This window comes from Pterocles gutturalis, unplaced genomic scaffold (genome assembly GCF_000699245.1).
Source record: "Pterocles gutturalis isolate BGI_N339 unplaced genomic scaffold, ASM69924v1 scaffold24193, whole genome shotgun sequence".
In the NCBI taxonomy this organism is placed as follows: domain Eukaryota; kingdom Metazoa; phylum Chordata; class Aves; order Pterocliformes; family Pteroclidae; genus Pterocles; species Pterocles gutturalis.
The window spans coordinates 1-27168 of record NW_010121226.1 but is presented as its reverse complement, the minus strand read 5'-3'; the positions used below and the strand labels follow the sequence as shown (position 1 = coordinate 27168).

At 36.3% G+C, this 27168-nt stretch overlaps 1 protein-coding gene across 1 annotated transcript; it reads left to right on the top strand.

Annotated features, from left to right (window-relative positions):
- Positions 1–22875, top strand: LOC104464463 (polyphosphoinositide phosphatase-like). Its single transcript, XM_010077181.1, has 9 exons — positions 1–145; positions 1614–1752; positions 4449–4507; positions 5115–5262; positions 6134–6217; positions 9018–9213; positions 12539–12621; positions 15487–15576; positions 22698–22875. Exons 1-9 carry the CDS (start codon positions 1–3, stop codon positions 22873–22875), a joined length of 1122 nt encoding a protein of 373 aa, XP_010075483.1.
- Positions 22876–27168: the final 4293 nt, after the last annotated feature.

The following is a 27168-nucleotide window of genomic DNA, read 5'->3' as shown; positions in this document are numbered from 1 at the left end:
ATGGAGAAGGTGAGGAGCAAGAAAGAAGGTAAAACAAGTGTATTTTTGGAAGAGTGCTCTGAAGGGACGGCAGAAGTATCTGGAGGGAATATGAGTGGAGAGAAAAGGAAGAAAAACACCAGATTCCAGATGAAAGGTTCTCTAAGTAGGAAAGGGGAACCAAGTAACATCGAGAGGTTCCCCCTTTCTTTCACTTTTCCTCGTGCCCTACTGCACCATGTGATTGTTTATACTGAAGATCCCACTTCCACATATTGACCTCCTCATACACACACAGTACAAAAATATTGTGATTTTCTGTAATCGTATTGTCACCAAATTTCTACATAGCGCTTCATTTGTCAGCTGCTTGTATGTCTTAATTTCCTGTAAAAAAGTAGTACAGGTTGCACAGGAGGAAGAGACAGTGGAGTTCTGGGGGGAAGGAAGTGCTGACTGAAACTTTGGTGGTAGCGAGGAAACAACTTTGTCCATGCTGTCGTACCACCACTTTGTGGATTGTGCCTATTTTTTTACCTGCTTTCTGGTGTACCGAGACTAGTTTGTCTTTTTGATGCAGTGTGTTTCTAAAGGGACACTCAACTCTCCTAATACCCTTTTTGAAATGTGGAGAGAACTGAAGGAGTAACACTATCTGAACTAGTGTGACCTTATTCTTTGTCTGATGATTACTGAACTGCAAACAAGAGTGGAGACGAGAGCTTTCCATGTGCTAATTCCTCAAGGCACAAATAGAGCTCAGTTCTTCACGTATTCCTCCATATCTGAAGATCCTTTGCCTATAAGCCTTCCTCTGCCTCTGAAACTCTGCTTGCAAAGCTGCCTTTATCACTGTTCATCCCCAAGCCCTTGTCTGACTCTAGGTTTTCTTCTTATCTGTTGTAACTCAACTTATCTGCGGCTGGGTAGCAAGAGAGATTTTAAAGATGCAAGTGAACAACAACGCATTTTGTCATGCTTCATCTACAGTGGTACGTAACCGCTGGATTTTAGCACTTGCCTTATTTAGTTTGGTGAAGCTTAGAATACGGCAAGAGAAATTGATGATTTAAACCAACAGGAAAAAAGGTCCAAATTATTAAAAGGTATTTGTGAAGTTTAATCATTTTGCTGACTAGAAAAACTGAAAGAATTCAGAATTTGTGTGTGATGTGGGAAACTTGTGTATTCTGTGGATACTGTTTAATTTTATTAAATAATTCTTCTTATTTAGACTGCAGTAAATTCATCATGATATGTCAAATTCCCTGAAACAAGTGTAAATACTTGCACATGCTTCATGCATACACGTATATGCAGAGATGGGAGATGGAGCTGCAGCGTGAGGTCTTACTTCTGCAAAGCCTCTAAGCAGAGCTTCTGCCTCAGCTAGTCGGTGAGAGAAGCCAAGGAAAGAGGCAATGCTGGTCCCAGTCCCACATAACACTGCAGCGTGGCAGAAGGTCAGGTCTAAATGAAGTTTCGTTACGGTGGTTGAAGCCCAGAGGTCCCTGTAGAAGTCATGGGATGTACACACTCTGTCTGTGAGGAGCAAATGCACCAAACAAGCAAATGTCTGAATGAACTTGAGCTCTGCAGTGTTCCTGACGTTAAGTGTACCTCTTGTCTAACAGATGCAGACAGGCAAGATTCTATCAATCTTTTTCTGGGAGTATTCAAGCCTACAGAAGGAAAACCTCATCTCTGGGAACTTCCCACTGATTTTTATTTGCATCACAAGAACACCCTCAGTCTGTCACAGACCAGGCGAAGGTATTTTGCTGTTCTGTTTTTTGTTTGATATTGCTCTAATAAATTTTAAAAATGCATGCTGTTAACCAAATAATTTGGTCAGCCTGCAAAAACTTACTTACTGTTTTTTAAGCTGTTACAAAAGCTTTGAAAAAAAATAACCTTCAAGAGATTACAAAAAATGTTGGATATTGGTGTTTTGAAGGATTTGCCTAGTATGTTATTTTCCTGTTGTACCAAAAAAAAAAGTTTTTGTATTTTGTATGAAATTCTAGCCTGCAGTGTGAAATGCTTCACTGTTTTACTGAAGGACAGTTACCACTGTCTCATTAAGCAGTATACAGATGTATTTTTAGTGGCCAGATTTATTAAGTCAGTGTTGTATTTGAGATTAGGTGATGAGGATAACATTTGTTTATTTTTTGTGTATAATGCACTTAGTCTGCGGCTGTGCATACCAAGAAGCCCGTGATTTTCTACCTTCCTTTCAGCTATGTCTAGCCTATTTTGAAGACTTTGTTTCTATCCCATTATAGTGGCATGGTAATATACAGAAATAATAGAGCTAAAGTGTAAACATTTTAAAGTCATTTTAGTGTTTCAGAATGCAGAATGATTTTGTTAATGATTATAAATACTGTGTGTTAAAAAACATTTTTCCATTTTAGTAAGAAGGACAGTACTAGACTTGTTAACTAAATAATCTTTTTGGGGCGTTTTGCTGTTTGTATCTTTGTTCATTCTGTGAGTCTTAAAGCTCTGTATCACAATGGTAGATCTGTATATCTGCATTTAGATTTTTGTCTGGGGAAAATTGCAAGTGTTTAAACAGTGTGTTCAGTCCCTGTTGGCTGCTTATTCCATTAACCCATTGTCGCAGCTGGCGTGTGATATGACTCTCTAAATTTCAGTCCTTTTGTGTTATCTCCTGAGGCTTCTCTTGATGATAGCTCATAACAGCCATACAACCAAGTGCTATTTCAGGCACACATGAAACCTGCACCATTAATTTTATTGCCTACTGGTTCAGAACATTATTGTATGTAACAAATGAATTCAGCTGATATATCACAAATATACAAATGTCCTAGCCTCCCTCCCTTTCATCTGTACACTGTTAAACAACTGTCTCTTATTTGTCACAGATGCTGTTCTCAAATGAGTAAAAAAATTTTGTATTCTTCATTTGCTTGTTAATTAGCTTTACCTTTCATTTTGGCCAGAATTTCTTCTGAGCAGTTATAATATACAACCAAGATGTTTTTTCATGTGAACAAAATGACACCTCCACATAATAAGTAGTGAGGTGAAAAAAGCTCTTCCAAGTAGTTTTTCATTTCTACGAAACTATTGGACAAGTTCTTCATATAACTTCTTCCTGCCTCTCTGTGTAGTCCCTCTTTTGGATTTGTTGGGCACAGGAGCAAAGGAAATAATGAAAACTCATAGTGGAATCAAGAATATAGGAAGAGAAGGAAGATGTTGTTTCCTGTCATTGAAACTTAACTATCTGTAGTTTTGATGGTCTGTATCTTTTCCTATATTGTATATTTGCCTCTCCATCAGAAAAAAGAGATTTCATAATGACTCTCATATATTACTTTTATATAATCTGTGATTCACATGAAAGGACAGTGAATATGGAGGAGACTTTCTGTTGCCGTGTTACTTATCATTTATGTAAGCAGCACAACTGGGTGTGTCTGCATAGTTTCTGAAGGGACTGAACAAAATGGCTTGCTAGGGTGGCCTGATACAGTACTTCAAGTAGAGACAGGACCGTCAGGCATAACTCACTCCTTTCTGTCCAGGACATACATGGTTCTTGGAACTGAAGGGTGTTGCCCTGCCTGTTCTGCACCATTTGCTAAGTCCCACTGTCAAGTCTATCTCTGGGCATGGGAATACACCCATTGTTTCTGCTCCCCGTGGCTACATTGACATGAGTAGGAGGGAATCACATTAATACTGCCCTTACAGTACATATTTGAAATAAAAATCAATGAAGATAAATGTCTTTTCATCCCAAGTAATGAAATAGAAGAAACTACCAGAATAATTTAGAGAAGAAATTGAAGTATATTTGAGAAGAGAAAATAAAAATATGAAACATGAATGAAAGATAAAACATGCTTTATTTTATGAATGTGGCTTGATTTCCTGTGTTTTCCTTTCAGAAATCCTCAATAAGCTTCCAGCAGGATCTGGTTTTTCCTATTAGCTATGCCAACATACAGACTTAGGACAGCTGTCACATCAAAATGTATTTCTATGTGTAGAAATCATCTGCTTTGAAAATATTCCAATTTTATTATCATTGACCTTCATTTCTTCATACCCTTTTCCTAAATTTTAGGATATGACTAACAAGTGGTGGGTGGGGGCTGACGCTTTTTTTTTCTTTTTTAAAGACCAGAACAAGAGAAATACATAAGTACCTTCTATATATACTAAGATTCAATGGAACAAAACCATGCCTCTTTCCATACCTGTAGTGAGCTTCATGTGTTTAAATTTCATGGCCTGAGAGCAAAGTAGTAGGATAATTTAAATACTCCATCCAAGGGTAATTCTGTACTTTCTTCCACACTTGAATGATAAAGTAATGTTTACTAAAATGCCAGCATATTATTGGGTAACTGTTATGCGCAAACGTTTAGACTGGATACAAGATCAAATCTTCTGTATCAATTGTGTGTCTGTTTTTTCCTGTGCAGCTACACTTACTGGTGGACCACAGGTGTGCTAAAGCATTTACCCCTTCCTTTTGATGAAGGTAGGAATTATATTTGCTCCTTGCCTTACAGAGTATCTTGAAAAATAAGTTTTAATCACAAATGCTTAAAAGGCATTTTTTCTTTTTCTTTTAGATCCCAAATCTGAAAAAAAATATTGTTTCCCTAACGGTTGCTAAATACTTTTTTTCCTGCCCCTCACTCCCCCAGATGAGCTATGATTTTTCAACTGCAGGATGCAAGAGATACCTAATTGGTTAAAACTTGACCTCCATATGTTAATATGCCAGGACACACTTTGTTCCTTTTTTTCCTCTTTCCTTGCCTGTTAACAGATATTTATAGTCTGCTGGTGGTTACATTCCTGTTGCAGATGATGGGGTATAGCTAGTGTGTCTTATTTCTCTGTGATACTGTGGAGCATGTTTTATTAGGAATTTTTGTCATGAAAGGAAATCAAATTATAATGGTTGATAATGCATATTTATTAAAGGTGTGCTGTGCATCTTAAGATATTTTATTGTCTATAGAGGGGATATGGCTGTAGAAAAATGCCTGGTAGGGTGGCTAGGCAAGCAGGCGATTGTTTAGATTTTTGCAGAGTCAGTAATTGTTAGTAAAAAGATTATTTTTTTTTCTTTTCCCCAGTGACATGTGCTGAAAACAGACGGAAATTGACAGTGAAGAAATTCCACAAGTATGAAGAGGAAATTGATATCCACAATGAGTTTTTTCGGCCATATGAGTTGAGCAGTTTTGATGAGACCTTCTGCTTGGCAATGACCAATTCTACACGGTATATTGGGATGTCTTGTGACTATAAATGCTTAACAAGAAGTTGATTTGGTGTGAATTAAATGTGCATTTGATTTATTTGGTTAAATCTGTGTAGCACAATAGGTTTTGTGGGCTGATTGTTTTAGTTTGGTTGGGGTTTTTTTAAGCTTCAAATTTAGCAAACTCATAGAAATTAAATCACAATACTCAAATGGAAATGCTACTCTAAAAAAATTCTGTTAAGATAGCACTTACATTTCTAATTATTTTCCATTATGGGGTGCCAAATGTTTGGGCACTTGAAGGCTGAGAAATGAGGTTTTCTCTGTGGACTCAGATCACAGAGGCTACCTTCAAAGCAATTGTTTTCTAATTGTTCTGCTCTTCTTTTACAATTGTTTTGTTCAGTTCATCAGGTTCTCACAGCTGGTCAGAGAGTTGGGGTTTTTTTGTTCTTATTGGCAGCAATCAGCTGCATATTCTAAGCACAGTCTTAAATCATGCGTTAGCGAAAGACTTCCAAGCTGGCTATGTTTCATGTAGCTTTTTGACCCAATGTGAGTGCTGCCAGCATTTTGAAAACGATGTAGCTGGGTTACAGCTTCTTCAGTACAGGAATGCAGCACATTGCTCTAGCCTCCTTGGCAAGCGTTAATGGTTGCAGCTGTTTTATGTGACTAAATAACACAACTGAAAGCCTTTTAAATACCCAGGGGGTTTATAGTTACATGACTTTAACTTGTAATGATGAAGTTAGAACTTGATATTTCTTTTTATAATGATTTTTTTTTAATTCAAAGGTAGATATTAGAGGTGGTTCTTCAACACATAAGATTTTTAAATTTTCTGGAACTTCCCTCATGAACAGTTTTTCCCTTCTATTTTGACAGAGATTTTATGCCTAAGAACGTGGGGATTGACCCAAGTCCATTTACTGTTCGTAAACCTGATGAAACTGGAAAATCAGTGCTGGGGTAAGTCTGAAATATTACGTTTTGTTCTGATTTAAGAGTAGTGAAATTGTAATGCAAATGTATAAACTCTTACATGTGTGTCTGAGTAGCATATTCTCTGTTAAATGGCAAATACAATCATTGGTGTTATACTGTAGAATCATACACTTTGAAAATCATATCTAATTTGAGATTTTTATTTGACATTGGGAATTCTTTACTCAGACTTCTTTAATCTTTTGTTTTCTTGTACTCCTCTAAGTGAAACCCATGAGGAAATTTTCTAGATAAAGATACAAAGGTTGTTAAAATTTGATCATCTCTTAATACTAGTGACAACTGTATTCTCTATTGGAGATTACAGGAATGTGTGTACTATTGTTGTCTTTTAAAAAAAAAGCTAATATATTTTGAATAAATAGAGCATATTCTGAAACAGCAGTAAATGGCAATTTGAGCATAGTTTTTGATTTTAGAAAGTTATTAAAAGTATTTATAGAATAAATTATGTAAAACAATTCAGCAGCAATTATTGGGACAAATGAATGTTTCACTTAGCTGCTTTTGCATCCTGGACTTGCTTTGTTACTTTATTCCATTTATGTGTTTGATTTGCTGTATCACACAAGGGCTATGGGGACTTTTCCTGAATCAGTGCATTCTCTCTTTGATACCTCATATTAAGGAAACCTTTTTTCAGTAATGACTAAACCTATGGTGTCACAACATCATAAGTTCTTCTGAAAACTTGCTGTTCTGTTAAAACTACAAAATCTGACTGTCTTGTAAATAACATTTGTTGTACCTTGACCCTGAGGGACTCACCCTCAATAAATGTTGAGGGTAGACTATGCTTATCACTAGTAGAACCTGATTGCATGCTGCTGATGTTCCCTGGGAATAAGCAGAAAGACCGTTCAACAGTTATACAGTTTCCCTCTGCTAAAATTTGTGAGTTTATGGGTACTTTTGAAGATAAGCTTTATTCTTCCACTTTGGTATAATGTCAGATTTTCCATCAAATACTTGATCATTATACATTCTTCTCAGGCACTTTGCTTCAAGCTATCCACTGTGCTTTTTAGGGATTGTTACAAGATAGAGAACCAGCTGGATCAAGCCATGTTCCAGGACTCCCTGGGTATTGCTCATAAGGCTTCCCTTGCATTGGCTCTGTAGTGGCATAAAAGGTGTCTTCAATCTTCCACCTTACCCATATTTAGCCCTTGGTAGAGGTGGTATCTTTGCCTTGCACATTTGTCATCATCTTTTGATCTACTGTGATATTTCTGGAGGATTTGTTGATCTGTTCTCATCTGTAAGTGTTCTGGTCCTAGGACAATTAGATCTTGGCCTTCTTCCGAGTGTATGTTGGGATGAGGTGAGGATATAACTCTTGCCAGTGTTTGGCCACTTGCTCCATTCTTCAGCTTTCAGAAAGGACTGCTTTTCTTGAGACCTTAACCTCATTTAGAAAAGTAGGGAAGTTAACCTTAATTTTCCTTAAAAAGAATGCAGCATGTCTTCATAATTTTCTGTAAGGAGATGTCAGTTTCTGCTGAGTCAGAAATTAAACTTATCTGTGTTGGTTTTTCCCAATAAGGCACTTGTTCCAGCTGTAAGAATTCTTCTGATATATTAATGTTCTTGGGGGTGGGGTATGCTCACAGATCAAGAACCATTGGAAGGACTCTCCTACTTGTTTTTATGTGTTCCTAAGGCATATAAAGTTTAGCTAATTCACTACAGGGATAAATTGCTGTATGAGCTTGACTGCAAAAGGCAAAACTCTTTGTGACAGTCATGGTGTGCTCCACCAGAGGTCAAGTGATACTGGTGACCTCCGTGCCTTTGCTGATGAGAACACTAGAGCTTCACTCAAAATAGCATTTGCACCAAACCACATGTTTTTGTCAAAGCCTCTTAGAATGTTGTAGTCTTCCTTTAGGGCCTTCCTTTAGAGTACCTCACACACAGTGTCAGTGTACATATGGATGGTCACCTCATCAAGGAGGAAATGTTGCTTTCCTGTTTCCAGAACTGATTTGTCTATGAACATGTTCATTACCTGCCTTCCAGTCCCTCTTCCTTCAGAGTCTCTGAAAGATTGTGACAGTGCCTGAGAGGAAAGAGCAACCGTGTACCCTTCTATGGGCAGTAGGAAAGGATGTAGAGGACGTAAGGGTGGTGCAATTTCTGATGGGTGAAGTAAGGTATACCTTTCAGAGCTTGTACAAGTAAATCTAGTGTTGCCGTACTGAAATATACATGCTGTATCTTGACCAAGTCTTACAAATAAGGCACTTATTTAGATTGACTAGAATTGCTAGAGTGAGAAATACATGCTGCATAAAGAAATGTTACTGATTAAAGAACTAAAATGAGGGGAGAGGTGTGGAAAAGAAAGGGAAAAAAAGTGACATTATAATTAAGAATTTTGGGCCCAAGATCAAGAAAGCTAGTGGAGTGGATAGTGTTGTTAATCAGAAAGCAAAACATTTTCCCAGATCAAAACCAAAGATGTTATGTCTTTATGAATTTTATTCCTTTTTATTCATTCAGTCTGGGGGAAGGATTTAAGTAAAGAATCAAAGAATTTTTAGAGAAAAGCTGATATAATCCTTTGAGCTCTCTTTAAATGCTCTGGACTAAGAAGAGATTGAAGAAAAGTAAATCAATTGAGGGATTCAAAACATGAACAACAAGTTGCTCCACAGGGTAGAACTCACTTCCCCCAGTAAGATTGTAACCAAAATTAGGAATTTAAAATACTTGTTAATATCTCACTAATTTCATAAATACACACTGCCTTTTATTAAAGGAACAAAAGTAACAGAGAAGAAACTGTGCTGCAGCGCAAAACAGCTGCTAGTGCTCCTCCACCCCCAAGTGAGGAAGCAGTGTCGAGTAGTTCTGAAGACGATTCTGGGACAGACAAAGAAGATGAAGGTGCAGTTTCTCAACGTTCAACTCCAGTAAAGGTGACTGATACAGGAGACAACACAAAAATCACAGAGGTAAGAAATTATTGTGGCAGGCAAGAAAGCTAATCATGGACTTAAAATTCACATTTCCTTAAAAAAAAACATTAAATGTTTTAGAACAGTCAGAAGTAAAGCACTGAGAAATTGAGAAAGGTCTCCAGTATAATTTCTTTGTGTTGATATCAGCACAGCTGCTTATAAAACTTCGCTATTATTCTCGTCATGTAATGGTGAAACACAGCAGAAAATAACATTTTTAAAAAAATGAAAATTACTCTTAGAAATATATGGCATTTGAAAAGTAATCAGGTCAGGTGTAGTCCATTACCTAAAGCATAAAATCATAAAATACATCTGTGTGAATGTGTTAATTCAGAGCAGTAGTGCACTTCGGATTGCTGTCTCTTACCCATGCTCTGGCTCACATCATGAGGTGGTCTTGGAGCATGCAATTGGGATTCCTTTTTGGATTAAATTAAACTGCGAAATGTTTCTCCAGGAATGTACCTGATCTGCCTACCTAATCAACATTTAGTCCATAGGAGCTAATCTGGAACAAACCCCCTGAAAGACATATTGTATGGATCTGAGATCCTAAGCACCACCTCGTTCAATTACAGATCTATTCCTTTTGAATGATGCCACTTGCTCAGGTGGATATAGCTGTAAATTAGTGTTCAATCTGTCTGAATTTCAACCTGATCTCTGTGAAGATTTTAAAATTGCTGTTTCATAATTATATGGTCTGACATTTCAAAAAAAATAAAAAAAAGAAATTAAACTAACTCCAGAAATGTGCATGATAATGTTGTCACATTGGTCCTATGCTATTACTGCTACTAAGGTTGAAGATAATGGCAGGATAATAGTGAATTCATGTATGCACAGTCATATGAAAAGAATGTGTATTCTCAGTTGTGGACTACTAATCTTTCTTTTTCCTACCATAATTCCAGTTCTGTTGGAATCTCTTGGGTGCTGATTTGATGAAAATACTAATTTGTATGAAGTATTATGGAAATATCTATTTTATGAATTCACGTAACATTTCTTCGGATTCTCTCTTGTAGATACCCATTTTGGGTACACTGAAAATGTCTTAGCAAAAGGATATGCTAATGGAGACTGTACAAATTTGCAAAATACTTATGTTGTTTTGAGAGATTTGGGAATTTTTTGATTTTGTTTTTTAAATCACAGCTAGTTTAAATAGTTATATCGTTGTGCTTGTACACATTATCACGTTTGAAGAAACTTCAGTATTTATGACCTTAGTCAGTATAAAATGTAGTGCCTAATAGGCAACAGAGAATAAAAATGCCTTTTTTTCTGCTACAATTCAAATTTTCATTGCATTCTGTCTTTAGACTAGGGTCGGGTGTTCACAGATAATGGATTTTCAGCCTTCTATACAACACTGTCTTCTTCCTAACATTAATGAAGCATTTTCAATAAAATAACTATGAATTTGTCTGGTATTAATTTTGAACAATTTGGATTGTTGTGCCAATGCAAGTGAATGTATTTCTGTTTATGCAAGATGTTTTATCTGAAAATTTTCCATTATCTTTGAATAATAGAATACCTGTTTTCCAGCATGTCAGATTGTTTCTAGATGTTTTAACAATCCAACCTGGAATTTTATTCTTGATTCTTAACCATTGCACAGGTTACCTCCCATCAGTTTTTCTATATGTGCATTGAACACACTTCAATACTCAGACCTAAGATATTTTTTTTTTAATTTTTAAGATGCTTGAATGAAAGATGTACGTAAACACAAAACATGATTTAAGATAGTATTCAATTTTAATGGTTTACAATTGGGTGAGCTATTCTGATTCTTTTAGTAACATGCATGAAGAAATATTTTCCATTTTATTAGCACCTTTTCATGCATTGAACTTTAGTCATAATTTGCATTGTTAATTTGTGTCATTGCTTATTAAAGTTGCAGTGCTGAAAAAGATTACCTGTTCAGTTATGCTGAATTGCTTCATTAGCAATGAACTTGGGTTTTGGAATTATTTTTCTGGGAATGGCAATTATTTCTTGTGTCTACACATGTAGTTAAAAAGTTTAAAAAGAAGACTTGTAATGGAGGGTTTCAAAACTCAGTGGCTAAACTGAATAATGTAATAAGAAATAATTATGACTGGAAAAGGTGGTAATGTATCTAGTTGATTAAATAAGTGTCTGTTTTCTGGAACTGGTAAAGCATAGAAATGTTATTTTTTCCCCGTCAAGTTAAGCTTAACTTAAAAAAAAACTTTAATGAAGAATTCACTTAAGAGCCTAAGCTTACAAATATTCCATGTTATGTTTCTGTTAGCTAAACTGACAACATACTCCACTCTAACCAGTGTTAGTCTGCACTTCACTGTTTTCTCATTTGTGAAAATAGATTGTGTATAGTATTGTTCAAAAATACTAGAAGTTGGGGTGAAAAAGAGTAGTGTTGGGTATTTTTATGTGTAAAAGAGTTGACATTTGTAAACTTATATTTTCAGGTGCATTCTTGAGTAAATATGGTTATTCCAGAATGATTGAGTGTTTGGTCAGGAATTTGAATTTTGGTAATTTTTAGATCAGCAACTGTAGTGTAGAGAAAAATTGTATCGTTACAGGGCAGGGAAGAAAAAAACCCAAACAACTAGTTTCTTTCTATTCACATCTCACGAAAATTAATAATAAAATGCTTTTATACTTCTAGTCAGGACATATCTTTCTGAAGTTCTTCTTTGACTTTAGATCTTTTTAAAAGAAGACTATTTTTATAGTTGACTTACTTGCAGTCACACGGGTCTTGTCAGTAAACTCCTTCAGTTTAACTCTGAATCATTAGACATAGTTATTGAAGTACTGCATGTGCATTGGACCTTTCTTATAGTTGACTGACATGATGTATAATGTATAAAATAAAAAGAGTTTTGTTCAACCTGAACTCTGTAATTATTTCAGACTTTACAGCAGGAAATGTGAAAGCAAATGTGGGAGCATGTTCTGAACTAATATGATTTATTCTATATTAATTTTTAACACAGAACAGAATGTAATACCTACATCATTATAATGTCCTATATTCTCCTAATATGTTGGTTTATCTGATGTTATATTTCAAGAATCCTTTCCTTTACTTGTTGAACAAATGTCTTGAGTAATATTTTTGAGAACTGATTTTTATTATTTTAAAAACATGCAGAAGCTAAGATTACTGTGTATATGAGAAACTTGTTTGGTTTTGCCTGCAGTTTTGAAATTATTTTTGTGTTTAGAAAGAATTCCTTCCCTGAAAGCAAATTTTTCTTTGGATGTTGTTGCAGTATCTTCAGTCTGAATCTTTCTTCTTATGTTCCAGAATGTAGTGCAATCAACAAAAGATGTATATGGAATCAATCTTTCAGATGTTCCTTCAGAAGATGATCTCACAATATACACTAGGTGAGATAAATTTCCAGTGGTAATCAGTAAAAGATAATTGGAGCTAGTTAAATGCAGCCTGTCAAAGTGCTGCCTTTGATTAAACTTATTTAAATTATAAATTGTAGAGATATTTGGATATATATACTATTCCATTTTTACAATCAAACTATGAAACTGTTTTGAGATGTCTGTGTCAACTCTGATGTCAGGGGAAGTTGTGCGGATGTCTCTGAATGCAAAATTTGAAACTTGAATGAAAGATGCTTCAATAGAAATACCCATCACTTAATACGGTCCTGGAAATTAATATGCAAATTCCATATTAGGAGTGGTTCCATGGTTCTAGGCTATGTAGTCTGTGATTTTTGCATTTTTAAAATGCTGAATTATGCTAATTCAGATCAGTCATAAGTGAAATAGCCTCTTCTATAAAAATGCATACGTAACAACAGAAGTTAAGTCTTTGTTTAACATGATGTCTTATTTGTAGAGATATGTGTTAACTGTTACCCTTTTCTCAAATTTAAATAGTTCTGTGACTTTTGATGTTCAAGGTAAATTATTTTTCTGAATAATATTCAGGCTTTTTCGTGAAACATCTTGCCCTTTTGAGCCTGAAATAAGGCATTGTGGTTTTATAGGGAGACCTTGAGACCGTTACTAAATCTAGTATAGACTACAGGGAGAAAAGTTGAGAAAAGTGGTCAGAATAACTCGCACTGTAGAAGCACGGATATCTAAGTGACAGATATTTGTACTCCTAAGTTTCAGGAGATTGAGAAGTTAGTTTGGCCCTTGCCATTATTGGAGTTTCATGAAATAACAGCATGTGAATATATGAGGTGTGTGGGTTTAAGTGTGTGTGTATAAATATGCACAGCACTAAGCGTAGTGTGTGTACTAATGTGCTCTTACACACTGCGTTTTGAACAGTGTCACGCTGCCACTGGTTTTCAGTAAATGGTTTTGTGAATTCATACCATCCATACAGGAAATCAGTAAGATACAGCATGGTTTCTTACAAAATACAGCTCCTTAGGTGGTCCAGCAAGTTCCCACTCAGTTCGTGCCCCTTGTGGTAAAGTGTTAAAATGTGAGGCAGCATGCTGCACAGCACCTGCAGGCTCTCCTCGGGAGCTGGGAGCTGATCGCTTACTGTGAGCAGTTGGAGGTAAGAGCTGGTGGGCAAGCATCAAGGTATCACCTCCCAGGTCCTACTACACAAAACCTTCTGCTTTTATTTAAGAGTAACTTGGACTTCTATCATGTAAAAGACAGTGGTCGCCACTCCTGCAGGGGCCATGAACTGCCAGCTCCTCAAGAGCAATCAGCAAATTAATACCAGGCTTCTCCAACAAAAGGCACTGGCTCCCATTGTATCAGGGATTGCCATAACCCCACATAGAGCACTGGCTATGTGTTGCCATTGTTAAAAAATGTGTACTTATGCTAGCTTTCTCAAATCCTCTCCTCAGTAGCACAGAATAACACTGAAGCCAAAAAGAAACTGGCTCAAATAATCTTTTCTTAAATCAGAAATTAATTTGAACCTTTTATTTTTTTTTAACTCAAACCAAAACTGAACTAGAATAATTTCAGTTATAGATGAACTAGAACTGAACACAGAAGTTACTTATTCAGTTCCCTGGTGGAGGAGATTATTTCCTGAACTGCAATCTTTTTCTTTGAAGATTAGTCAGAATAATGGGAATTCAGTACTGGAGATCAGTTGGGAAAATTTAGATACAAATTGAAAACCCTCTTAGTTCCTGAAGGCTTAGAGTGCTGTTGCCAAGAAAGCAAATGCTTATGCAAGACACCAGGACTGCAAATCAGTTACATTAGCTTGATAAACCAATGTTTCAAACACCTACTTAGAATGCAGAAAAAGGGTGTAAGAGAACTATACATCATCTCAGAAAAACACTGTGTGTACATTGAAGTGAATCCTAGTGAGGCATGCATTGAAATGGGCTTGTGTGTGTTTGTTTTTCTTTTCTAATGTGTAATAGCAGTGATTAACCTTGTTTTATTTGAAAACTCTTCAATTTGTGAGGGAAGTTTTAATTTACTATGATATCTTCTCATCTGGTGATATGTGATGATTAATCCTGACTTAGTTAATTAATCCTCCTAAAGCATTTTTTTCTTTTTATTTAAAAGTCTTTTTCTGATATTTTTCTTTAGGGATAGCTACTTCTACACTCTTCAGTTCTTTGAAATTCCCATTTCTACCTATTTCCTACATGCCGAGTCATTTGAAGATAGTACACTTGAGAAGGATAGAGGAGATCATACCTCATTACCTCTGAAATTTTTAAATTCACCAGTGCCTCTAACTTTGGTTCTTCATTTTAACCACTAGAAAATGGATGCCAATTTGACAGTTACCCTTTGATATACTGGATAATTATTGTTCTGGAAATAAATGAGCTGGACTGACAGTGTTTCAGCTGAATAAACTAGATTGAATTTGGCTGAGGACTGACTTAGAAAGTCTCTCAAGTTTCAGATTTCTCTCTGTTTATTTTTTCTCATAGGCTATTCATCTGACTGCTTTGAAAAAGATGTAGGTAGCTGACTGTAGCCTGATGGCTATTTCGTAGGAGCAGAGGCTTGTTTCTATCCCATGACATACTAAGTAACACCAATTAATAAGCAAATCTTTTTCAAGCTAAAAGGAGCTGCTGAGTTCTCACATGCACCCACTGTAAAGTTTTAAAAATCCTTTTGGTTTACCGGAGAGGTAGATCATCATCAGTGATTTACATATCATGATTTAGAATCATTTTTTGGTGTCTTTTTCTTTCATTTGCTGGATTCTTTTTGTGGATAGTTCTTTTACTTTCTTTGATTTATTCTCCTATCTACTGTTTTTCACAGGTTTGTTCAGCTGGGACAGAGTCAGCATAAACAAGACAAGAGTAGCCAGCAATTTTGCTCAAAACACCACTTGGATAGGGTTATAAATTTGTAAGTATTCTTTTTCCTTTTCCTTTGAGCCTATTTCTTTTTGTTTTTGTCATTAAACCCAAAAAGTCATCAGGTAAATTTGATGCTAAATTGTTTCATCGTCACACTTCTGTTGCTTTGACTGCATAAGGGGATTCAATGTGTAGCATGAAGAACTAGGTTCCTACTTTTTTTTTTTAATTGACAAGATTTTTGTATTCAAAATTGTTAGCAATTGTGAGTTATCACAACACAAAATGCTGAAGCTACTGAGTTTAAAAGGCAATTTTTTCTTGCTGTGACTGCTTTTGAAAGAGGTAGTTTGAAATAAGTGGGTTGACCTGCATATTCTTCATTTAAAAGTCATTCAAAATTGCAATTCAGTCTTTGGTGTGCAGTTAACTGAGGTTTTTTTTGTTCTGAGGCGGCTTCGAGTACCCTGTGTTTGTTTTAGTGGACATTTGATAAATTTTGCATCTCGTTCCAAACAGGTTAGTGGGTGACGGTAGGTTGTAAGGGGAAGATCAATCTCCAAATGCTTCGTCTCAATGAAATACCTCTTGAATACTTTAATCACAAAAGATTAGTTTGAGAGCCATATTCAACAAATAACGATTGTGATGGGATGGTAGGAGGATTGCTCTCCAGGGGTATCTGCCATGTGGAATAACATCTATTTATTCTGTTGCAAATAGAGTAACTTTCCATTAATATGAAAAATAATTCTAACATTAAAATTACAATAGGTGCACATATTTAATTTCTACTGAAATAAGGAATTTAACTGTTTGTGATTATGGATTGGTTATTGCTGTACAAGAATGGCCTCTAGTGATAGCCATATCATTTGAATCTTTTCTTAGTACTAGTATTAAAAGGATCATGATATTATCCAAGTATCTTGGTCTTAGAATTTAGATTATCAAGTCCTAACTTCCCACTTGACATCTTCCTGTACTTTAGGCAGCTTAAAGTTACACCAAGGCGGGTTTTTGTTTACTTTTGTCTCTGGGATGCATGATCTCTTAACCACCAGCAAGGCCACTCCGTAGGACTGCGAGACCTTTACTGCAATCCGTAGATTTACAGAAGCCTCAGCTTTGATTCCTGCACTGCCTCTAGTCCTTTTCCTCTGTGCTGATGGCTGGGGGTGTCTCAGTGAGGCTGTGGGAGCAGGATAACGTGAAACAGATTTAATATCATGTATGAAACAATAGTGCCTAATGTCAGTGCTTAGTTGTTTGGTATTATATACATTTAAAATGATGATACCAATGTGCATTGTTCATCATTAATAAACTTATGCTTCATAGGTGAATGTGCCTGTAGTTTTATAATAAAATATGTCTGATGGATATTAAAATACTGTTAGGTTGGCAAACTGTAAAACTGTTTTTAAATGTGAATAAACAACACAGTGCTTTGAAGGGAAATGGTTATTAAGAAATTAGGCATATTTTTCTATTAATAGAGGCAATTCTTTTTGTGTAATTGCAGAATCTCCCAGCACGTTTGACAGCGTAGGAGATAATAATTCCTTTCTTGTCCTCTTAAAGTAGAGTAAATTATTCCCCATGCTATGCTGCTGTAAAATGAACATGTTAAAGAGAGCCTATACACATAATTCTGATGGGTTTGGGGTAGTCAGACATACATTTTTCTCCTTTCCCAAGTGTAATTTTAACATGTTTCTGAATAGTGGAATTGTGAAAGTCGTAGAGCACACAAATCTGTGTCTGCTGCCGCCTTTCCTCTTCAAGTTGTGTGGATCATCTTTCTCTGCCAGTTCTACCAAAGATGCTATTCTGTGCAGATCTGAGAGGAAACAGGGTATTTTATAGTTGGTCATTTTTTTCCTGAAAGTATATCTTTATACAGCTTTAAATTTTTCTCAGGTTTTTGTTCTGCAACTTTTTAAAAACATTTAAATACTGTTTGGATGATCACAGATTGTTCTTTCAAGAAAAGTCATAAATGTAGCCATTCTGCAAAGGCATGTTTTTCGATTCAGAAACAAGGAAGCTTTCACTTACTGAGTTTGAATTGCTGCTCTACATCAGGAATGTCCTTGGAGAATACTAACTTTTCAGAGATAAAATAGCGTGAATATACTATACTCCAGATGAGGTTGAGAGAGAGGGTGTTCAGTAACAGCAGCTGAAAAACATCTGGCACTTGGACTGTATATTTCCTTGTTTCTCAAGAACCACTTGAAGAAATTGAAAAATTATAGTAAACTTGTATTAATTTGATGTTAGGTGCATTTTAAATTGAGAAAAAAAATGGCAAATTTGATTCTGCAATAGTTCCTTCTAGGTACACATGCAATTAAACCCCAGACCTTTTAATAGTTAAAGGAAGTACTCAGTCTAAAACTTTGGTTTCTCATGAACAGTGAGATATAATTTAGGCTTGGGCTAGTTGTTGCTGTCATTTCCACAGTTTTCAAGAAAATCTTTTTTTTGTGTCCTCTTTAGATATGAAAAAACCTCTCACAACCTTAAACCTTGTGGCTATTTGTATCAAATACGTAAAGCAAATCCAAAAGGAAATATTTCTTATTTTTACAATGTCATTTAAGTGATATTTATGAACTTGAATATGCCTTGCAGAAATACTGAAGAGAAGCTTCTATCTTAAATTTAGAAACTGTTAAGTATAGATTAGAAGCAAAAAATGGATACTTGAACAGGAACTACAGTGATGCAGCAAAATAATACTGAAGAGGAGTAGAGAATGTGGAAGGATATTGAAGTTGTTCTTTTTGTTCATAGAAATTCCATGAAGGAAAAAAGGGAGAATTTTAGTTTAAGTAGGGCTGGACTACTTTTAGCACAATCTATTATCATGTAGCTGGAGAGAGACTTTGTGTACTGCAGTATAATTGCTGTTGGCTGACACAATGCCTCTCTTCCTGCTCTCCTAGTACCCATTGCAGTGTGGCACAAATAATGCTGTTGAAAAATATACTCTCAATCACTTTCCAAATGTAGTTCTTACATTGTGTCTAGGAGTGCAAGAAATTTGATTCCCTCCTGAACAGGGAGTTGTTTTGATTCACTGCAGCACTTGTGGAGAAGAGTGTGTAAATGCTGTAACAGTCGGGTAATAAAGAGTAGCTGGTTGCATCAATCAGAGCACAAGCTGTCTTCAGTGCCTGTGTACATTGTGGCCTATGCAATATAGCAGCAATGTTTGTGCACCAACTTTAATTCATCCATAGGTTTCTACTCTCCTGTTTGGTTTTGCAGGGCATTGATGATGCTCAAGCAGGAAAAGACTTTAGTGAGGGATATCTGCAATATGGGCTGTGTTCTCCTTAAATATTTGAAAAACATACTCTGTCTTCAGAAATACGACATATAGTTGGTTTTCAAAGTTCTCTTGATGTTAAATGTGTATTTTTTTTTTTTAAATCAAGACTACCTGGATTTTGCTTGTCATCCAAGTATTGATCAAATGGGACTGAAACTGAATAGCAACTAACTACGTACAAGTTAGCAGCTAACTATGTACAAGTACTATACGGGCTTTTTTACTGTTTCTTTCTGTGTACATGCACATTATATGCATTATTTTCACATTGAGACAAAAGTAAGAAAATTTCAGTGAGCAATGGAGTGTTTTTAATCTATAAAACCACTTTAAAATATAAAAGTAAAAATAGAGCAGTACATTTTCTAATTTTAATGAAATGTTTTACAACCCTAGTAACTTTTGAAAGCAGTTCCCTCGGTTTAGAGCAATTCTCTTATTCATTCCATATTTCCATATGACTTTGTTAGTATAAGATCTATTTCTTGGATGATTAAATAAATTTACCTTATGTTTGTAAACATGGCATTATCACTCCTTTATAACTGCACTAAAGAAAAGGTTGGTATTGAGCTTGTCACCTTTCTGTGTATTCACATCCTAGGGGTTCTTGGGCAATTCCTTATGTTGAAAGGCAGAAGTGAATAAAGGATGTGTAGAATGTTGAGTATTAAACCCGTGCAAAATATCTAAATAGTTTCTTGACAGTGTCATGGAAACAGTGAATTAAAAGGTGTTCATAAGCAGCCAACAAGTGACATTGGAAATTACAAGTTATCCTGGATTCTCAAGGGTGTTGCTCTTTGCTGCAAATGTGCACCCCAATATGTTGCTTTACATCAGAAGAAGTTAGATAAATATCAATTAAAGTGTTTATTCACAAAATAGGGAATTGTTATGAATTCATGGAAAATATAGGTGAAGAAATTGTTTGTATTCTGTCATCTGTTTACACTAAGCTTAAATCACAAAGGTCTCTTCTCTAGTTGCTGCCTTCTCCTGATAAGGTGGCAGTTAGGATGTCTTTTTTTTTCCTTAAAAAAAAAGAAACCAAACAACAAACAAACCAAAACGTATTCTGCACTTCAATAGAGCACCTTCTTGCTAGACAACCCTTTGTCAGAGCAGCATCTAGTCTTCAGTGGAGGTTTTTGTCTTTAGTCTTCCCTTTGAAATCTCTCAGAAGGGTCTGAATAGATGCTGTGTTTTTACCCACAACTAATGTTATTTCTTCCTTTTCTTATAAGCAGGATAGCTATGCCTCTTAAAACACACACTGCTGCTGCTCCTTGGAGATGTAAATATCTGTGTTAAATTGGGAGTCATCTACCTTACTTCCCTCCTTAACTAAAAAACTCTTTGCCTCTATGATGGATTAAATTCTTTCCTGTTTGATGATTATTTGGATTCATTTTACTTTGAGATGTCTTGTACTACTTGTATTCTTTAACATCTGTATATTAAGGAGCATATATGATCTAAACCTCTGCATATCTCTAAAAAAAAATAAAAGTATGTAGCTCACTATTAACTCTTGATTCAGAGCATAGGTGAGGATAATTAACCACTTAGGGTTAACTGATCCAACACAGATGTGTTACCACAACTTTAATTTCTCTTATTCTTTTGACTCACATATATCCACTTTGGTTTCACTATTCTGAAAATAGCTTTAAGGAATAATCTTCCTCACTTAATTTGAATCTTTTCTCTTTTTGACTCTCAGTATTTTAAGCAAAGCACCTCTGTGATTCTCCAGCATTAGAATTCTCTTGAAATTTACTGGTCAGGCTGTTTCTAAATTACCGGGATTTTGTCTTCTGTCTGAAGGTGAAAGATTGGCCCTCATTGGGATTCTAAATGGCTTTAGCACTGTCTGTGCACTTGTCTCTTGCAAAATGGCTTGACTACACTGGCTGCTACTGAGAATATCTTCATTTTATATTCTGAGGAAGTGGTTTTAAAGTAATTGTGGGCACTTTCCCTGAAAGTACAAGGTACTTCATGTTGTCTGGAAAAGACAAAAGAGTATCAGGAATCAACACCACATAGAACAAGTCATTTTGTCATTTTGTGCTTGAATGCTCTGTTCATTTTTAGTCACACATCTCAAAAAGAATACTGCTGGGAAGAGTCTGGGGAAAAGTGATAGTATGATCAGAGTTGTAGAACTCTACAGAAAAAAAAAAAAACTGGCTGGGGACTGAAGGAAATAAATTAATCCATGTTGTGATGGTTTATAAAGTGCTCTACTGAAATTTGACAGGAGAAATGGTTTAGTATTGTGGTCTAGATGACAGCATGACTGGATTTGATGGGAGAAGTTAACAAAATAGCTGAACCAATTCTAACAGCTCATTGCCACCGAAAGGGGGAGGTTTTCCTCCTTCCTTATCACGTATTTCTTCGGTTGTTTGTGCAAGCTTTGCTGCTTGTTACAGTGTTCCATAAATCAGTCCGGCTCATCAGTCTGCAGCAAACTGGTTCAGCAAAAAAAGCAAATAGTTTCCTGATAGATTAATGAGATTATTTAGACCAATGGAGGTCCCAGTTATCACCAGGGCCAGCATAGAAGAGACAGAGCCACTGGGTGTGGCTGTGAAGTGATAGATTTCTATTCATCAATTTAAGAAAACTGTCTTCCTTAAGTAATCCCATCTAAAAAAGGAAGTCTAAGCTTTTCCTTTCCAAAACAAAACACAATGTTCATCTTCTTTTTTTTTCCTCTTTTCTTTTATTTTCTTTTCTATTTTCTTTTCTCATCTCTTCTCTCTCTTCTTTCCTTTTTCTTTTCTTTCCTTTTTTCTCTTCTCTTCTCTTCTCTTCTCTTCTCTTTCTCTTCTCTTCTCCTCTTCTCTTTTTTTCTTTTCTTTTTTCTTGGTGAATTCTTTTGATACTTCTTCTGTTTTGCCCTGTACTACCGCTAGGCTCCTTTGTGTGTCCAGTCTTTAAATTTTGAATTAGTTTGTGGTCAGCATAAATAATCCCTACTTAGAAGATTTATCTTTCCTCAGAGATCACCTTTCTGTATCAGATGTTCTAACCTTCTCTCATATTCTTTCTGTCAGCACTGTAGAGAAACTGCTTCTAATTTGGATTGTAAAATGCTCATTTAGATGTATACTTGTGTAAAGAGAGTCTCTTCTTTGTCTAACCTTTGAAACTGTACATGCTGTTGGAGTTTCAGGTGATTGTTGTGGGACCTGGATACACTCCAGGTTTTGCTGCTGGTCAGTTCTGTAAGATACAAATTGCAGTATTGTTGGACAGAGACGGTTTCCTCTTTTTCAGTCCTCTCCATTCACAAAGAATGTGACTGAAACTTTGTTGTATGGAGATGTTGGTGTCTAAGGAAGGAAAATACTGTTGAAGGCTCTTTCAAGAGCACAGCAAGCAATTTCAAGGGTTACCATTTATGGGGGTTCAGAGTAAAATTACTCGCTTGTTATAATTGCTACGAAGTGTATAGCTCAATAAAATTTTCCTATTATCTGTTACAATGCACGACACAGATCTGTTTCAGCTTGGGTACTTTCTCACTGTAGCAGATCTGAGAAAGGATGGAGAAATGAGGACAGAGTGGAGGCAGGTAAGAAAGTATTCTGTAATGTGATTAGTGACAACTTACCTAATTACCCTACTTGGAAAGTTAGGTCTTATCAGGTCTGCAGGAGTAATAAAAATCTGGGTAAATTAACAATCTATTGGGAAGTTGCCTTTTCATTGACTCATACATATTTCAAGGAAAGAAATACTCTGATCTCTCTGTGTAAAAATTTTTACATGAAGTTCCACATATTCTGCATGTTTGGTTTTTTTTTTTTCAGAATACCCATCTCCTCCTTTTCTCAAGACAATATTTACGAAGTCCAGCCTCCGAGAGTTGATAGGAAATCAATAGAGATTTTTCATGCGCACATTCAGGCTGGAAGAGGAAATATGCAGCCACTGGGAAAAGATGACTTCCTCATGTACAGAGAGTACATTCGAAACAGATACATGTAAATACACGCTGGATTCTCCTGCCAAGTCTACTGTACTGATAGGTCATCAAAACAATTTTAGAAAGGAAATGTAGTTTTGTTATTTTGCAGTAATTAATTATCTAACATTTATATTTATTATGCTCTACTATTATACATTTACAGTATTGTGCTTTACAGGAGACAAGTGATTTAATATCTGCCCTTCAGCAGATACAGAAAATGTATCTTAAGAGACTAAGTGGCTAATCAGAGCACCCACAGTCACTGAAGAACAAAGAGAAATATGGCAAAGAAAATATTGCATTTTCGGGTTTTTATATTAATGTCTTACATTGTTGTGTTTGTTAGTAAAGCTGAAGAATTAGAAGCATAAGAATTAGAATAGTTTTCTTTCTCTTTGTTCCTTGACAGCAAATAATCTTTTTTACAGCAGAATGTTTTCTGATATTTCTTGAGATTTTTAGCAAACTGAGTGCTAAAATGACTGCTTGTAAGATGCTACTTTCTTAAGCAAAAGTGAAAAATACATGGTGTATGTCAAAGTTTGCATCAAGACTAACAAACTTTGTAACCCTAATTTGTGTCAAAACTAATCTCATTTGTGCTAGTAGCTACAGAATCTGTGTCACATGCAGGGTGAAAATGGCTTGTGACTAATTATCATGGGCTTCTAATGAAGAGGTGAACTACTTGACTGCATCTGCAAATGAAGGAATGCTCTCTACTTTACTGGGTTTAGACTCTTAGAGGGCACAAAACCATCCTGTCATTTTTCTGGATGACAGGAATTACCTTTTTTGCAGTATACTCTTTCCATCCCTGTATTTGTGCTCCTGCGGGATGCTTTCAGGTTCAAGCCTACAGCATCCCAAGAAATCAGTATTGGTAAGTGAGGTATAGAGAGTGGATCTGCTGGGGTGGTCATTCAAGAGGAAGTAGTAGATGAGTTGGGCAAGACTGAACATCATGCTCAGTGCTAGCTAAGAAGTGAAGAGGCAGCAGGTTTCTGAAATAGGTTGTTTAATTTGTGCTTGTGAAATATCTCTCAAATTAAAAAAAAGGCAAAACAAACAAAAAACTATTATTTGCAATTACAAAGTAAAATTCCCAACACTGCCTTCTAGCCCTTTGCCTTAAAGAATGCTGACAGTGTCAGCAGCATGTTATTCCACAAGCTTGTGAAGACCTTATTTCAGGATTTTCTGGACTAACTGAATAACTGGTTTAAGGATGCCAGCCAACTGTATGTACTGGATGTAGAGGACATGTTTTTGTTCATAGAAAATCACTTGCGGGCACCAGACTCTTGGCTACATGCTGCAGACATATTCTGAATATGTTTCTGTATTTCGCACTGTCGCGCTTTTTTTCAGTGATTCAGTGAAAGAAGAGATGCAGTGGACAAAAGGAAAAGACAGAAGTTTCTTGTGGTGAAAGTCTGTGTGTTTCAGGGAGTGACATGTTATGTGGTCAGTGAGAGAACACAGTACCTCAAGCTACCAAAAATTTAGGTGTCCATTTTCTTTTGTTAATTGATTAATATTGCTTTGAGAGAAATGAATGTATTTTAGGAGATGCAAGAGTGGAATGTCACTTTAGATAATACTTTGTTGCAACTGTCAACCTTTTTTTTTCCCTCTCAAAAAAGCCCTGTAACGAACTCTTTTGTCCAATATGAAAAATAATTTGAAGGAATAAATGCTTGCTTTGAAAAAATGTAGAGCTGGAGTCCTTATCCTAATGAGGCAAATGCATGCTTTTCTTACTGTACTTAAACTGTTTCAAATAATGTTTTCTAGTCTATCACAATCCTTATACTTTTGTTGTTCATACATACTGGTAAGTCATGAAAATTGCTCTCTTGAAGGTGTACCACTTAACCACAGATAAGGGAAAAGACGATGCTTTCTTTTTCAACAGCTGATGTTGCTGCAAAATATAGGAACTGTAATCATTCTACAGCTCTAAGAGAAAATATGCTCATGGTGCAGCAATTCAAACACTCCTTGGGAAAAGGATTAAAGGGCTTTGTTTATTACAGAGTTTTGAGAGTTGAATGACATCCCAGTGCATTCTCTGTAATACAATGCCAGGCTTTTCAGTGTCTCTCTAAATGTGTGCCATGACTGTCCTGTCATGGTGTCCCCTTGAATCTTTTAGTAGATATAGCTGCTGCTTGTTTCTCCTAGCTGCTTAGAGGGGTTTAAGCCATGTGCATTACTTCATATGCTTCAGTATTAATATTCAGATGATAGCTTGTGTGATCTACCATCAGTGTACTCTTAGCAACTGCTAAGAATACTTCAGGTTGCTAATGTCAACTGTTTGATAGGTTTGTTTAAAAAAATAAAACAATGCACAAACCAAGACTTAACACTGCCTGAATTATAAACTTTCAACAGTCTGAATAGATCTGCTGCCTAATGTGTGTAAAGGGTTAATTTAAAAAGAAAATACTCTCATCATCCTTATAACAAGTTTGGTTGTACAAAGGACTCCAGAGATGCTGCTTCTGCATCTACGTACTTTATTCTGTTCTTGTGCAGGATCCCAGGAAGGTTCTGTTGGCTTTCACAGACTCAGGCCAGCCTTCACTTGTATAAACTCCAAAGCAGGTGACCTGTCGAATAGTCACATTTTACAGTAAGAGGAAATACCAGCTTCACTCAGGAGATAGGAGTTTCACCCTATCAGTACTCCCTGAATAATTACACATACAAGTACAGTTCATTGAGGATGAAATGGTGCATATGCCATACTTCAGTAGTTGCATGAGTGTTATGTATAAAGTATTGTTCCATTTGCTGGCATAGACTGCATCAGATTGATCACCTGGAGCCTGACATGGAAAAGATATAATGTGCTTGGCTCCCAAATGCCTGCCTCTGGCTTCTGTATATTTAAAAAAAATCTAATTAAAGTTGTCACTTGTAGTGGTGATTTAAAAGTAATATGGAACTAGTGCAATACATTACAAAATATTAATGGAAAAAATCATACATTCATATTGCAACCCTTGCCAATGTTGATATGCAGCTGTTCCCCACTGAGGTTCTTAAATCTATATGCTACAATCAAGTAAAAGAGTACTGAGAAAAGTATGAAAAACAAATGTTCAGCATTACTATATATTTCTGAAGGAGTAATATATGCTTTTTGCTGTATCTGACCCAAGGTTTGAATATAACATTTAAATCACATTCTTTTGAATATATTAATTTGTGAAAAATACAGGGACAGAGTAATACAGGTAGGACAGGCAAGCAGGGTGTAATGAACCATCTTTGATGGTCCATTTGCATTTTCCCTTTCTAGGTGTAAGCTGAGCTGCTGGCACTAAAGCCCACCATAGGTTTTAGGCATTACAATAGCCACAGAGTATGCACTTGTGGTGGTCTTCCCATTTTTAGCACGCAGCACGTACAAAATAGTATGCACACTGTAACCTCCAAATCCTCTCAAAATCCCTAGGCCTTGAGAGAGCACTGTTATTTTGTATTCCCTGACAGCTCACGCACTCTTTTTTTCTTTTTGTAAGGGATATCTTTTGTTATCCTCTTTCCCCTCTTCTGATTTTTTTGTTAGTTTGTTTGATTTCACATCCTCTTTCTTTTTCACCACCTGTGGTTCAGAATCCTTTCTTTTACCCCCAGCTGTGCCACAAGTTGCAGTTTGCCCGCTGTACCCATGTCCTTTTGGAGCTTTCACTTCTTGAAGGAAAACACTGTAAATTTCATCCTTTTATCGAAAAACCTTAATGCTTTCTTCAGCAACCCATATCCCTCCTTTTGAAATGCAGGCTGTGCCATCGTCCGCCCTGCCTGATTTCCTGCCTCCTGGGGTGGTGACAGATGCACGTTGTCTCTCCTGGGTTCTCTGTGTCTTGGTAACATATTCTTGAGAAGTGCTCTGCTTGGGTACAGGATATTAGTGCTGGAACAGATTGTAGACACCACTTAAAATCTTTTCCTCTAGAGAAAGTCAAGGGCTGCTCTGATTAAGAAAGAAAGAGAGCATTTTAAGGGGTCTCCTCCGATTGTCTCTAGTCCTGCTATAGCAGCACTTTGCACCCTACTGCATGGAGTTGCCCAAGGGGGAGAGAGAAGCGGCCCAGCCGGTTTGAACAAGCCAGCCTTGGCACGTGTCAAATTTCCCTGGCGTGTCCAGTGAGAGGTTTTGCAGCGACAGACCTGGCTCAGGTCCCTCAGGAGTTTTTATCCTTTCGGTTCTGATCCCTCTGTTCCCTCCCAGTGCCTTCTCCCCGGCGTTAGCAGTGGACTCCCACCTGCAGAGGGCTGGGACTCACCTCGCC